Below are 12,578 nucleotides of genomic sequence, written 5' to 3' on the forward strand. Positions count from 1 at the left end.
TGAGTCTAATTATTCATTACACAGGTGTCCAGCAGACAGTTGACTATAAAAGGATGTTAAAACCCTTTCCCATTTCATACTATCAGAAATGGCACCACATGGAAGAGAAATGTCACAAGATCTGAGAAAGAAAATAATTTTTTACACCAGAAAGGTGAAGGCTACAAGAAGATCAGCAAAGCTTTACTTATCAGCCAGAATACTGTAGCAAAAGTGGTACAAAAATTTTAAAAAAGATGGAACTGCAACCATCTCACTGAGACGTCCAGGTCGTCTATGGAAGTTAACACCTCGACAGGAGCGTCTTCTGATGAGAAGGGTGGATGAAAATCGGCATGCAAGTTCACTGCAGTTATCTAAAAAAGTAGAAAGCCAAACTGGGGTGACTATTTCCCATGACACAATATGTGCCGTCCACGAAAGAAGCCTCTCCTAAAGCTCAGGCACAAAAAAAGCCTGCCTAGAGTTTGCCAGGGGCCATGCTGACAAAGATGAAACCGGAATAATGAAACCAAGATAAATGTTTTAGAACTGATGGCTTAAAAACTGTATGGCGTTGCAAAGGTGAGAAATAAAAAGAAAAATGCATGGTGCCTACAGTGAAACATGGTGGCAGTGTCCTTATGTGGGGCTGCATGAGTGCTGCTGGTGTCGGGGAGCTGCATTTCATTGGTGGCATCATGAATTCACAGATGTACTGCTCTATACTGAAAGAGAAGATGCTACCATCACTCCGTGCCCTTGGTCGTCGTGCACTTTTCCAACATGACAATGATCCTAAACACACATCTAAGGCCACCGTTGGATTTCTGAAGAAGAACAGGGTGAAAATGATTCAGTGGCTCCTGATCTGAACCCAATCGAACACCTATGGGGAATTCTGAAGAGACAAGTTGAGCATCACTCTCCATCCAGCATCCAGTCTCTAAAAGAGGTCATTCTTGAAGTATGGAAAAAGATGGATGTTGCTAAATGTCGCCAACTTGTTCAGTCCATGCCTAGAAGACTTGGTGCTGTCATTAAAAATAGTGGAGGCCATACAAAATACTAGATGTAGTAGTTTTTGTTGTGGAGTGTACTCATTTTTGCATCGCCCTAATTTGAGTAAAACTGAAAAATGTGTAATCTAAGTTATATTATTAACCTTACTTTCATGTTATAAGTTAAACAGATGTTATATTAAACTTAGTCTTGTCAACATTTTGGAAATAGTTTTTGTGTTCATTGAGATATTGTTTAAAATGTTACTTTTCAAAGGGGGTGTACTCATTTACACTGAGCACTGTATATTTTTGAATCAATGTTGAGTACTTTTTTTCTTTTTTTCTTTTTTTTTGTTCTCTCTGTCTTTTAGATGAGGACTGTAATTTGGAACTGGCATTTTTGGTGGACAGTTCAGAAAGTGCCAAAGGCAACCATGCCCAAGAGAAGCGTTTCGTTAGTGATCTCGTTACCCGGATCCAAAACATCCATCTCCAAACCGGGCAGGGCTTGAACTTCAGAACTGCTCTCCTTCAGTACAGCAGTCATGTGATCACCGAGCAGACCTTTAAAGATTGGAGAGGTGTGCCCACCTTCCAGGACCGCGTTGCGCCCATTCCGTACATAGGGCACGGCACGTACACCACCTACGCCATCACCAACCTCACCCGCATCTACCTGGAGGAGTCTGGCCCTGGCACCGTGAAGGTGGCCATTCTGCTGTACGATGGCGTGTCGCATCCCAAGAATCCTGATATTTTCTCTGCTTTAGCTGATGCCAAGAACCAAGGGATTAAGTTCTTCACAGTAGGTTTCACATCTGCTGCCAATGTGGAACAGCTGCGACTACTGGCCAGTCCTCCAGCCACCCGCTATGTACACAACCTACAGGACAAGGGTGTCGTGGACAAGATTGTCAAAGAGATTGTGAGTAGTGCTTTTTGTTTTCCAGTAGTAAATAAAAATCTTGTCAGTCCTTTTTTTTCATAACAGAAAACAATCAAAATAAATGGATCGCAAATGGAGATTTTGTCCTGCTTTTCTAATCTTCTTTGTCTCCTTAAAAGAACCATTGTGAGCCTAAACTGATTGCAGAGGGCATTGGTACCTGTGTCTTCTACAGTCTACTTACAGTAGGCTTGTTCGAAGAAATGGAATGTTTGAAGAAATATCTGAAAAACTGTTTCCATTAAGTCTTGTGAGCCATGAAAGAGCAACATCTGAGCAATAAACATTCCCTCAGGGTTGTCCAAACAAGGCAGTTTAAGGTTGCTGTGTTGAGCCAAGAGCTGTGCAAACATTAAGCTCTTGGTTTTTGGGGACCAACTTTGAAGTGTAGAAATTATGATGCTCAGATGCTTGTGAAGGCCCAAATGAAGGATTTATATCTCTTGAGGGATCTTCGATTAAGAGGGAAATGTGTTTCAGGGTTTGTGCAACTGAGTACCCTCACTCTTCTTCATCTACACATCTGCAGTAGCAGCTATGGAAAATGGGCTGTCTTATCTCTGTATCTCTCCTGAGGACATGGAAAAAGTTGATTATGAATTCCTTGAACGGGGCATTAGGCATAATGAGTAAATGTTCACTCATACACCTCTTATCTCAAGTTAAAAACCCCTAAAGGGTTTTTTCGTACTCCGCATTCCTAAGGCCATTCTTTCTTCATTACCTGATAAAAGAGATACAAAGCTTGCTTGCAAAAAATCCAAGTATGTGTCAATTTATCAGGCGATAAGAGTAATTATCCATGATATCCGATGTCACCCGATATTTAAAAACACCCAATGATCAGGGCCGATTATATCCTGTCAATCAAAAGGGGGGTGAAAAACAGATACTTTGTATGAAGAAAATGTCTCTTGTGACATTTACTTTGAATTGAGTGACAATGAATTAAGAATGTAAGTAATGTTTTCTGTTTAAAACTAAAAGTGGTTTCTCTTAAACATGGAAAACATGTTGATATGGAGCGATTAAACGTTATTTACATTTCTTTCAAAATTGTGTAATTAATTGTCATTAATTTGAAACAAGGTATAAAAACCAGAACCTCCAAATTCTCTGTATCGGTATCCATATAGGCAGATGTCATTATAAAAAATTGGATATCAATATTGGCACAGAATTTTTTTATCGGTGCATCCGTATGTTATGAGTGATCTATGTTTTTTTGTTTCTGTTTTGGGTGGGATCCTCTGTTATATTTAGTTTCTATGGTTTTTCATTGATTTTATTATCATTTGCACCTGTAGTTAATTTCGTTGATTGGTTTGGTTGTGTATTTGAGCTCTGTGTTTCTTTCAGTTTACTGTCTGTTCTCATCATTTATACTGTCGTTTCTTCTGTTCATGTTTTTGAGTCTTAGTATCCAGAGTGTTTTGTTTTGAGTTGGTGTTTAATAAACCCCACAACTACTGCATTTATATTCTGCTTTTCTCATCTTGTTTGCAACCGAAGATGACACCATACATCCAAAATCCTTGCTGAAAAGACCAGAATAAATGTCTTTGCTGGTCCAGGTTGATTAATACTGGTGAAGTTGGTCAACCAATATATTCTTTCCAGTTAAACTGGTTGTTCTGTCTCTCTGTGTTCAAGTGGGAGATTCCACCCATCTGTCTCTTCACAGTTTTATTAAAAATCCTTTGACAATTCTATATGACTATTCCTTGGCTCACGTTTTTAGGATTGTTTCCTATTAGTAGACTGGAATGCTGGATCTTAGTGTGTCTGGAATGGTGTAAACCTACAGAATGTCTTTTCTGATCTCCATGTGACCGTGTCTCACAGCACAAAGCATCTGCACATCGTCTGTAAACTTTTACGACTGAATATGTTAGCCAGCGCTGCTGCCCCCTGCTAGAGGTTCCTTTGTGCTTCTCTGATAATAGAAAACGGCAGATCACATGAGAGACAACCAATCCCATGACATCACATCATAGCTGCTGACAAATCCAGCCGAAAGCAGCATTTGATGGTTTAAAATGTTCTTCCAGCCTGGATAAACCAATTTAAGTGCTTTTAATCAGATGAATTCATGGTTTGAGATTGACCTGGTAGATGTTGACCGTTCTAGTTTGGACTGATAGACAACCTTCCCTGCTGGAATATCCAGCTAAACTACAGTTATGGTGATAAATGATTTGGTTTTGCAGGGTCTTAGATTGTTCAAGCTGGTAATTAGCTGGGGCAAGCATGTTTAGGTGGTTTTAATCAAGCAGACTACCAGTTTATAGGGCTGAGTTTGATCATGCTGGTCAGAGCTGGTTGAGTATTTTGGCTAAACTGGTGTAGACTTGGCTGAACTACTTGACCAGTCTGACCATCTTAAAAGTGGCTGTTTTTTGGCTCAATTGGCAGGTGTGTGATTGACATCTGTGAAACAATATAGATAGAGACATTTGTGGTGGGTAAATCCAAATTCTGAGAGTAAGCTGACCAAAATATTCTGTCCATCTTACTGTGGTTTTAGATAATGAGTGCAGTTTTTAGATGTCTTTTTGTACTAATTTGTATCAGTTTTGTGGATATAACCGATGTGAATGTAATTAGTCTTGACAGGTGTAGATCTGAAGGATCTGCTTGACCTTAAGCTGGTATGATGATTTTTTTCCCCAGCAGTATCACTGGTATTAGAGCAGAATAACAGTTAGCAGGTTGTAGTATTTGCAAACGGAACATCTGTTGCTCATTGACTTTGTGATGGGTCAGAGCTTTAGGGTACTATGAGCTGCATGATCCTGCATGCAAAATGAATATCTCACCCAGCCTTCTGCACGCTATATTCATGCTCTGGAACGACTGTTGATGCAGGTGCTTGTCACAGAGACAAGAAAAGCACAATCAGGGGCTTTAATCGCAGGCCAGGAGCATTCAAATCTCATGCAACAGCAACACTGTCATCTTCTCTGCTGCTCGACTGTCTCAGCCGCGGTGTTTACATCTGTTGATCAGCTGCTCGTTCAAACTAAGTGTGATGTTTCTCATAGCACACACTTTAAGTTAAATCTTTCCAATGTGTCATTTAGTCCACTGTGTGTGCTGTTTACAATCAAGAAGAAATGACCTATTGTACTGCAATGAAATTTGCTTTGTTCTCATGGTTGCCTGTGATTCCCAGATTACAGCATCTGTCTATCATCACTGTCTTTAAGCAAGATCTTTTAGCCAAGGAATGTTTTTGAATTGGTTTCTAGACATTTTCACGACAGCTGTTCTGGGACACTATAGAATATCAGATATTACAATCTCAGAAAAAGGTGATTAGTTGAGCTTTATTCTGTAGCTCTGAGGATTAACTGGGTTTCTAATATTCAAGAACTTGCCTTGACAGCATACAGTAACTAGTATTACATTTTTAAAGTTAATTTTAAAAAATGAAACAGTTCATTAGCTCATGACAGCATATTTCAGAGACATTCACCCCCTTTTCAGTTTACGTTAGATGTTTGACACCAGAACATGCGACAATGTTTATTGTGTTAATTACATTCTTGTAAATTTCTTATAATTCTTGTAAATTTTCTCATGTGAATTCACCTTTTTCACTTTTGTTCCCTTCTAGACTGAGGTGGCCAATGAAGTGGTAAGTGTTTTCTGATCAAATTCATTTAGGACACTTATGAATTACATTATTGTGACTAAAGCTGTTTGTGTGTGTGTGTGTTCCAACAGTGTCCTCTTTCCCCAAAATGCACTTGTGAGAAAGGAGAGCGAGGACCCAGTGGACCCGCTGTAAGTGTCAAACATTCTTAAACCCTTTCTAGCCCCTTACATGATGTTTCAACAAAGCATTTAATATAAATTCTGACATTTTGTGTTTCTATACATTTTTAATAAAAAGAAACACCCTCTAGATTGATCAAAGTGGCCTAATGATACAAAATTTAAATTATGTAATTATTCACACTCATTGTCTTTCCAAACCTGTTTGCTATTATTTTTTATTACTAATTTTTGTTGTATATCTATCTACACAGATGTTGTCCATATAGTGATGATTTATGGTCATATCTATCAATCTGCAAAAAGGAACATAAAGGGGAAAAAAACTAAAACACATTAGTCCCTGTGATAGTCAAATGTTGTTTAAATATTGCAGTAAAATAAATAATTCAAATACTGATAATACTTTCAATTTTTAATATAATAATGAAAGTTAATAAAAATAATAAAATATAAATTTTTGGTCTAGAATACAGAAGACAAAATTCATTTCTTTATTACTGAAAATAATTTTCATTTATTTATTTTCAATAGGTCCAGAATGGAGCACATAAACATAAAGAAGTGATTCTGTACCCACTAGTTATACCACTTCAAAAAAAATCAATGCACTGTCAATAATGATGTGCTCTGCATGGCAGTCTGAATGTGAACGTTTGTAAGTTAACATTCTTTCTCTGAGAACCACAGGGTAAAAAGGGTCGTCCTGGGGATGATGGAAGTCCAGGACCTAAAGGACAAAAGGTCAAAGTTGTCTTTAAGTATCATATTTGTGAATTATTTATCAGTGTTACCATCTAAAATGTGTTGCACTTTCTGCAGGGAGAGGGCGGTTTCAGTGGACCTCCTGGTCGAGATGGTACAGAGGTGAACCTGGCTAGAACAAGGCCAAAAGTTGCTCTATTTTGACATTATCTGCTTGTGTATTTGCTCTTTCTCACCATGTGTTCTGTACTAATCATTAGGGGAAACCTGGATACAAAGGAGAAAAGGTAAAATGATGCATCATAGAAGAAATTCAGCTGATATTACAAAACAAGTAAAGCATGGTGCTTGCAATGCCATCAAAAAATGTCTTATTTACAGTCCTTAATGGTGCACTAAATAATTTTTCTGTTCATGTTGTGATGGCTGACGTGACAGCGGTCTTTAACTGTCTGTTAATATAAAAAAATTAAATATAAAATTATAAAATATAATTAAAAAAAAAAAAAATAGGAATTTAATTTGATAAACTGTTTAAAGTCATTTGTAAGTCGCTTAGGATAAACATGTTTGCTAAATGAATAAAAGTAAAATGTGTTAAATCTAACTAAGCAGATTTGAATGCAATACAACAATCAGATTTTCCTTGCCTATTTGAAAAGCCAAAGAAAGTAGTATTTGATTGGTAGAATACAATTTATGTAGAATAAAGCCACTGATATGGAGTCTGTGTATTTCATATTAAAGAAAAGTACTATTGTCCAAAAAATTACTTGGCAAACACAATTGTATTGTGTATATACAAAGTGGCATTGACCATGAAACACATTTTTAGGGGGAGCGAGGAGAGTGTGGAACACCAGGAGTCAAAGGAGACAGAGTGAGTGACACTTGAGGTCTACAGCGCAGTTCATGCACAATAACATACTGTATGTTTAATTGACTGAATCTGATTCTTTTAAGGGTCCGGAGGGTCCTGCTGGTATCAGAGGAAGTCGAGGGCTGCAGGTATGCCTGTTAAACTAAATTTGTGAAAATGCAAAACAAACATTGTTTCTCTCCTTCAGTAGTAATTTACTGTATTCATTCTGCAGGGTTTGCCCGGACCTAATGGAGACATTGGACCAGAGGGCCTACCAGGCAAAAAAGTGAGTTGGATTCAACAATCTCAGCTTTCAAATACGGTAAAGCAACACTTTTCCAGATAACAGGTGGGAAAGTAAAGGAAATGTTTGGGACAACCTAATGCCATAAACGTTCTTCCGCGTTCATGTATTATGACTTAAATCCCCTGTATAAGCTTGTAGGGTGCTGACACACTAACCCCCGGTTTCACAGACAAAGTTTAAGATAGTCCTTGGACTAAAATGCCTGTTTGAGCTGTTTTAACTGAAAGCAACTTGCACTGACACATTTTAAAATATGTCGGTGCCATTGTTTTATCTCAAGATGCACACAAGTAATGTTTTTTTCTAAGGCATGTTTATAAAAGCTACTTAAATGCCATTAATTGAACTAAGGCCTAATTCTGGCTAAGTCTAAGCCCTGTCTGTGAAACCAGGCCTAGAAGATTGACATTAAAACACTCTGCGAAAGCATTCATGATGATTGTATTAGTTAGCTCATCTAGTTCTCTGTGGTTCTGATATGCATCTGTGTGGTACTAAGGAGAGCTCAGAGCATAATGATTTTTTCTGGAATGTTCTTTTTTTCATATACTGATGGCTGTCATGTTTCAGCTGAGCAAGAGATTAATGTCTGGACTTGCACACGCAGAATGCATGTGTGTGTCGTACCGCAGATCAGTATTTCTGTCTTTGACAGATGAAGGGATTCTTCCTAATGTGTGTGAACACCGTAATTGCAGTTTTTAGTTCAATGTGTCTGACATGAACCACATGTCTTTAAAGACCCCCATTGCATCTGCCCAATGAAAAATGCAGGCAGACATGTGTACCTAATGGCCTGATATAAATAATAGTCATGAAATGATTTTTTAATATCATGGTTATTGTTATTTTTCAATTTAACATGCTGATATTCAAAGCAGACACATTTCTTTAAGGTTAAGTCAAGTTTAAAGCAGCACGTGTTTATTATGGTGCCCATATGAACACAGGCTTAATGACAAGCACACTGACTATATATTCAGTATATACAACTGAATCCAGATGATGTAAGCAGTATAGTGATGCAGTTTGAGTTTTGGAATCTGTTCCATGTGGATTAATTGCCATTTGGGTTTAAATATGATCCCCCCTCTTCACCCTCATGTCGCTCTAAAAACATAATGAGAAACATTAAAAAGTGGTTATGTTGTTTTTCCCCATACAACAGGCAGCAGCAGTGATCAGGGACGAACAAGCTGCAAACCCTTGGTGGTTATGCCAGATTTGACAGATTTGCCAAGCTGTGTATTTTGGGCTTGTTTAGAATTAAAACTCCAGCATATTAAATCATTTTACTTAGGATATTATTGGTAACACAATAAATAGCATCTGGCATAATTTAACATAAGCACATGTGGCTTCTCTCTGGGCCGCCCCATCACAGGAAGAAAAGACATTTGCTGTGTTCATGCAGTGTCGTAATTACCATAATTTCAAGATGACAATGTGATTTTCTGCTCTGAACTGTCCATGGACTTGGAATTATGTTGTTCTATGGCAACACTATCAATGCCAAAGTGAATCTGTAGCAGTCACATGGTACAAGACAGAGCTCTCAAAAAATTCTGAATTGTTATTATGAGTTCTACAAGGACGTGAACACTTTTTACAAGCTTGAATTTAGCAGTGACGCTAATTATGTCATGGCGTGAACGTACCTGTTAACACAGGGTTGTCCAAACTCGGTCCTGGAGGGCCACTGTACTGCAGAGTTTAGCTCCAACCCCAATTAAACACACCTGAACCAGCTAATCAGGGTCTAATTAGGCATAATAGAAACTTTCAGGCAGGTGTGTTGAGGCAAGTTTGAGCTAAACTTTGCAGGACGGTGGCCCTCCAGGACTGAGCTTGGACACCCCTGTGTTACACACATTCAGTAGATTTTATCGTATCAGCACAATAGTATTTTTATTGCTTTTCTTTAAACACATGATTATCATATCTGCAAGATCCAAAATCAATATTTTTCAAGTTTTTAAAATTCGAATATTAAACCAATTTCAATACATATGTATATATTGAATAAAACATATCTTGAGTATTTTAAGCAGCTGCAGTTACACTGGTTTGGAGTTAAATGTGTGCCTCAGCCAGTTTAATTATGTATAAGAATCTGATACACATTTATTTTGAGATTGTATTGGTTTGTTCTGTATAGACATGCAGTAATAATTTTGTTTGTAAAGGTAAAAAAAAAAGTCAACATAAGATGAGTATTAATTCACACTGGACTATTAATCATAGTCTAATCTGGTCTGAGACAAGTGGAGAGCATTGCGTTCACAGATTACACTTCACTATTAGATCTGTAGTCATTGTTCTGAACGGTTCTGCTTCTTCAGGGGGAGAGAGGCTTTCCTGGACCACCAGGAATACAGGGCGAGACTGGCAGTGGGCTTCCTGGACCAAAGGTTGGCCTGAATTATATATGAAACTTATGATATCAGGAACCCAGTATACTCATATCTGTGATCATAATGTGTCTTTTCTCAATCTGTAGGGTGATGTGGGGTTCCAAGGCAGAATGGGTCCTCCTGGGCCTCCTGGGATCGGCGAGCCGGGTCTACCGGTAAAGATAAGCAATTGATCATGCTCATACTAGTCGGTCGCAATTGACATTGAACACAGTGACGTAGTTGTATTAACCTCTACTACTATTATGTCTAAAGGGGCCACAGGGGCTGCAGGGTTTGCCAGGAGAGAAGGGCCCTGCAGGAGAGGGTTTACCAGGGCCAAAGGTACACACATCACTGCACACAATTTTTATTGTTTTCATTTTCAGATTCATTGTGCATGAGTCATATGAAGGCTATGAAGAGGTTTGTTATGTTTTTTTTTATGCAAGTCGTGCCTTGCAAGTGCACGCATGGTTTATATCAGAGAACCTTTGAAATGTTTGAACCTGACTTCTGACCTCAGATTATATTCCTGAGTGATCCATCATTGTTTCATCTGTTTTTTTAATTAAATAATAGAACATAATCAATCCTGCTGTTGTTTGGCTGTGTATGTGAAAAATGCAGGGTGTGTCAGATATATTTATGCATTTGGCAAATGCTTTTATCCATAGCAACTAAAAGTGCATTCAGCATGAGTGTTACCTGGGAATCAAACCCATGAATTTGCCGTTGCTATCACTCCAGTTGAAGATTTTTTTGCACTAGTTATTTTAACTAGTGTTGTTTGTTAAGGCAACCATCATTAACAACCAGAGCACCTTAGCAACCACATAACAACTCCCTGGCAACTATTCAGAGACCATACACTGATTCACTTTGAGACGATTTTAACTTCACAAATAATTACAAACACATTACAAAGTAACACTAAATTAAACATGACATTTTGAAGTAGAAAGACCGAAATAACACTTTTTCAATAATCTTTATTTACAACTTTGAAAAATATTTTTACAGTGTAGCACCATGGCAGAGTTTTTGCTTTTTTTGTCATTAGCTATAAACATCTATTAGGTATATATTACTAATTGCCATTATAATTCACAATGCAAAATGTCTTAATGGTCCTTAAAACAAGCTTCATTTTCTCTATCCAAATATTGATATATTTTAATTTGATTTTAGGGTGAATTGTGACATGCACGTTTTTGTGTGATTCATCATGATGAACAACAACAAAGAAATGGAATGACAATGCATTTTATGAATTTGATGGTTTAAACATTTGTCTTTTACAGGGTGAGAGGGGTCTGGAGGGGCCAAAAGGACCCAGAGGACCAGTAGGTCCTGGCATTAAAGGAGACAAGGTATGGATGGGTTTTCAATGACATGTCTATGACATAATTTTTATTTTTAGGTCAACTATTCCTTTAAATGCTTTCCCTCTCAAGCTCATATCTCATACATGGGTTTACCATAACTTAAAGCTGCTCTTTGCTAGATGATTTTTTTTCTTCAAAAAAACCGATGTGGATTCCTTTCTCAGATTTCATCCACATTTTACATGTTCTTAGCTTCAAAAGGTTTGTGTAACTTATTTGGGGGGGGGGATATGACCAAAATCGTATTTCACGATATGAGAAATTTTATTTCACGATAACGATATATATCACAATATAGTTATTTATTTTATTTTATTTTATTTTATTTTATTTTTGTTATTAACAACTGCATAGTTTTTTATTTTTGTTTTTAACTGCATACTGCATAGTCTTCACTTTTTTTAATTAAATATAAATTTATTCTTATTAAAGCTACAAAAGTTATTCAAGAGCAGTGAGTGATTTTCTCTTGTTTGATTAACATAAACGTCACAGAGAACAGCAGGTATTTTAGACTGCTGTTACTTTAAGACAGATTGCATGGATCCATTATACTGATGCACATGCGGTTTACACCCAACTATTTACTCAATTGTGTTTACATGAATGCACGTGCCAGTCAGCGCAAGCACTGCACTGAATTCTTTTCACAACTAATTGCACTATAAAGCACATCCCTGTCTTTATATTCTCATTTATTTATTTCATCACTCTAAAGTGTCAGTAGTGCTGTGCCAGTGTCAGTGTACTGTATATATTTACATACTGCGATATACATGATATAGCAAAATCTCTAACAATCAACATTTTATGCCATCACCACTATATATACCGCCATACCGCCCAGCTTTTCTTATTTGCACAATGTGCATTATTAAATCTCTCTCTGTGGATGTTTGGAGAAACATGTCACAGCGTGCAGTGCAGTCAGTAGCTACTCAGCCTGTGGCCAAGACATATGAATATCAATGTTGTATCTATTACACATTCCAGATCATTTTAATAACTAGAATGTGCTGACAAATTTGCTTATGCTTGGCACTGACATGAATATATTTGTGTTTATTCCCTTGAGGGTGATTTTGGTCCTCCTGGGCTTCAAGGTCCAGTTGGGCTTCCTGGAATAGGGATCCAAGGAGAGAAGGTGCTAACAAACTTATGATCTGTGCATGATGACATAAAATGTTCTGTATATCCATAGCCAAGAATGCATT

The 12,578-nt window shown here is 37.5% G+C and overlaps 1 protein-coding gene across 2 annotated transcripts in view; it reads left to right on the forward strand.

The window, feature by feature from the left end:
- col28a2b (collagen, type XXVIII, alpha 2b) overlaps positions 1–12,578 on the forward strand; it is a 36,404-nt gene that overhangs the window by 3,857 nt on the left and 19,969 nt on the right. For both annotated transcript variants that reach the window (XM_048200206.1, XM_048200207.1), the window contains exons 4-17: positions 1,355–1,908; positions 5,549–5,569; positions 5,659–5,718; positions 6,400–6,453; positions 6,532–6,576; positions 6,675–6,701; positions 7,250–7,294; positions 7,378–7,422; positions 7,509–7,562; positions 9,926–9,994; positions 10,084–10,152; positions 10,253–10,321; positions 11,281–11,349; positions 12,440–12,508. In XM_048200206.1, the coding sequence (XP_048056163.1) occupies positions 1,355–1,908; positions 5,549–5,569; positions 5,659–5,718; positions 6,400–6,453; positions 6,532–6,576; positions 6,675–6,701; positions 7,250–7,294; positions 7,378–7,422; positions 7,509–7,562; positions 9,926–9,994; positions 10,084–10,152; positions 10,253–10,321; positions 11,281–11,349; positions 12,440–12,508 (1,250 nt within the window). The remainder of the gene's footprint in view (positions 1–1,354; positions 1,909–5,548; positions 5,570–5,658; positions 5,719–6,399; positions 6,454–6,531; positions 6,577–6,674; positions 6,702–7,249; positions 7,295–7,377; positions 7,423–7,508; positions 7,563–9,925; positions 9,995–10,083; positions 10,153–10,252; positions 10,322–11,280; positions 11,350–12,439; positions 12,509–12,578) is intronic.

The sequence above is a fragment of the Megalobrama amblycephala genome, linkage group LG8 (assembly GCF_018812025.1).
Source record: "Megalobrama amblycephala isolate DHTTF-2021 linkage group LG8, ASM1881202v1, whole genome shotgun sequence".
Classification (NCBI taxonomy): Eukaryota; Metazoa; Chordata; class Actinopteri; order Cypriniformes; family Xenocyprididae; genus Megalobrama; species Megalobrama amblycephala.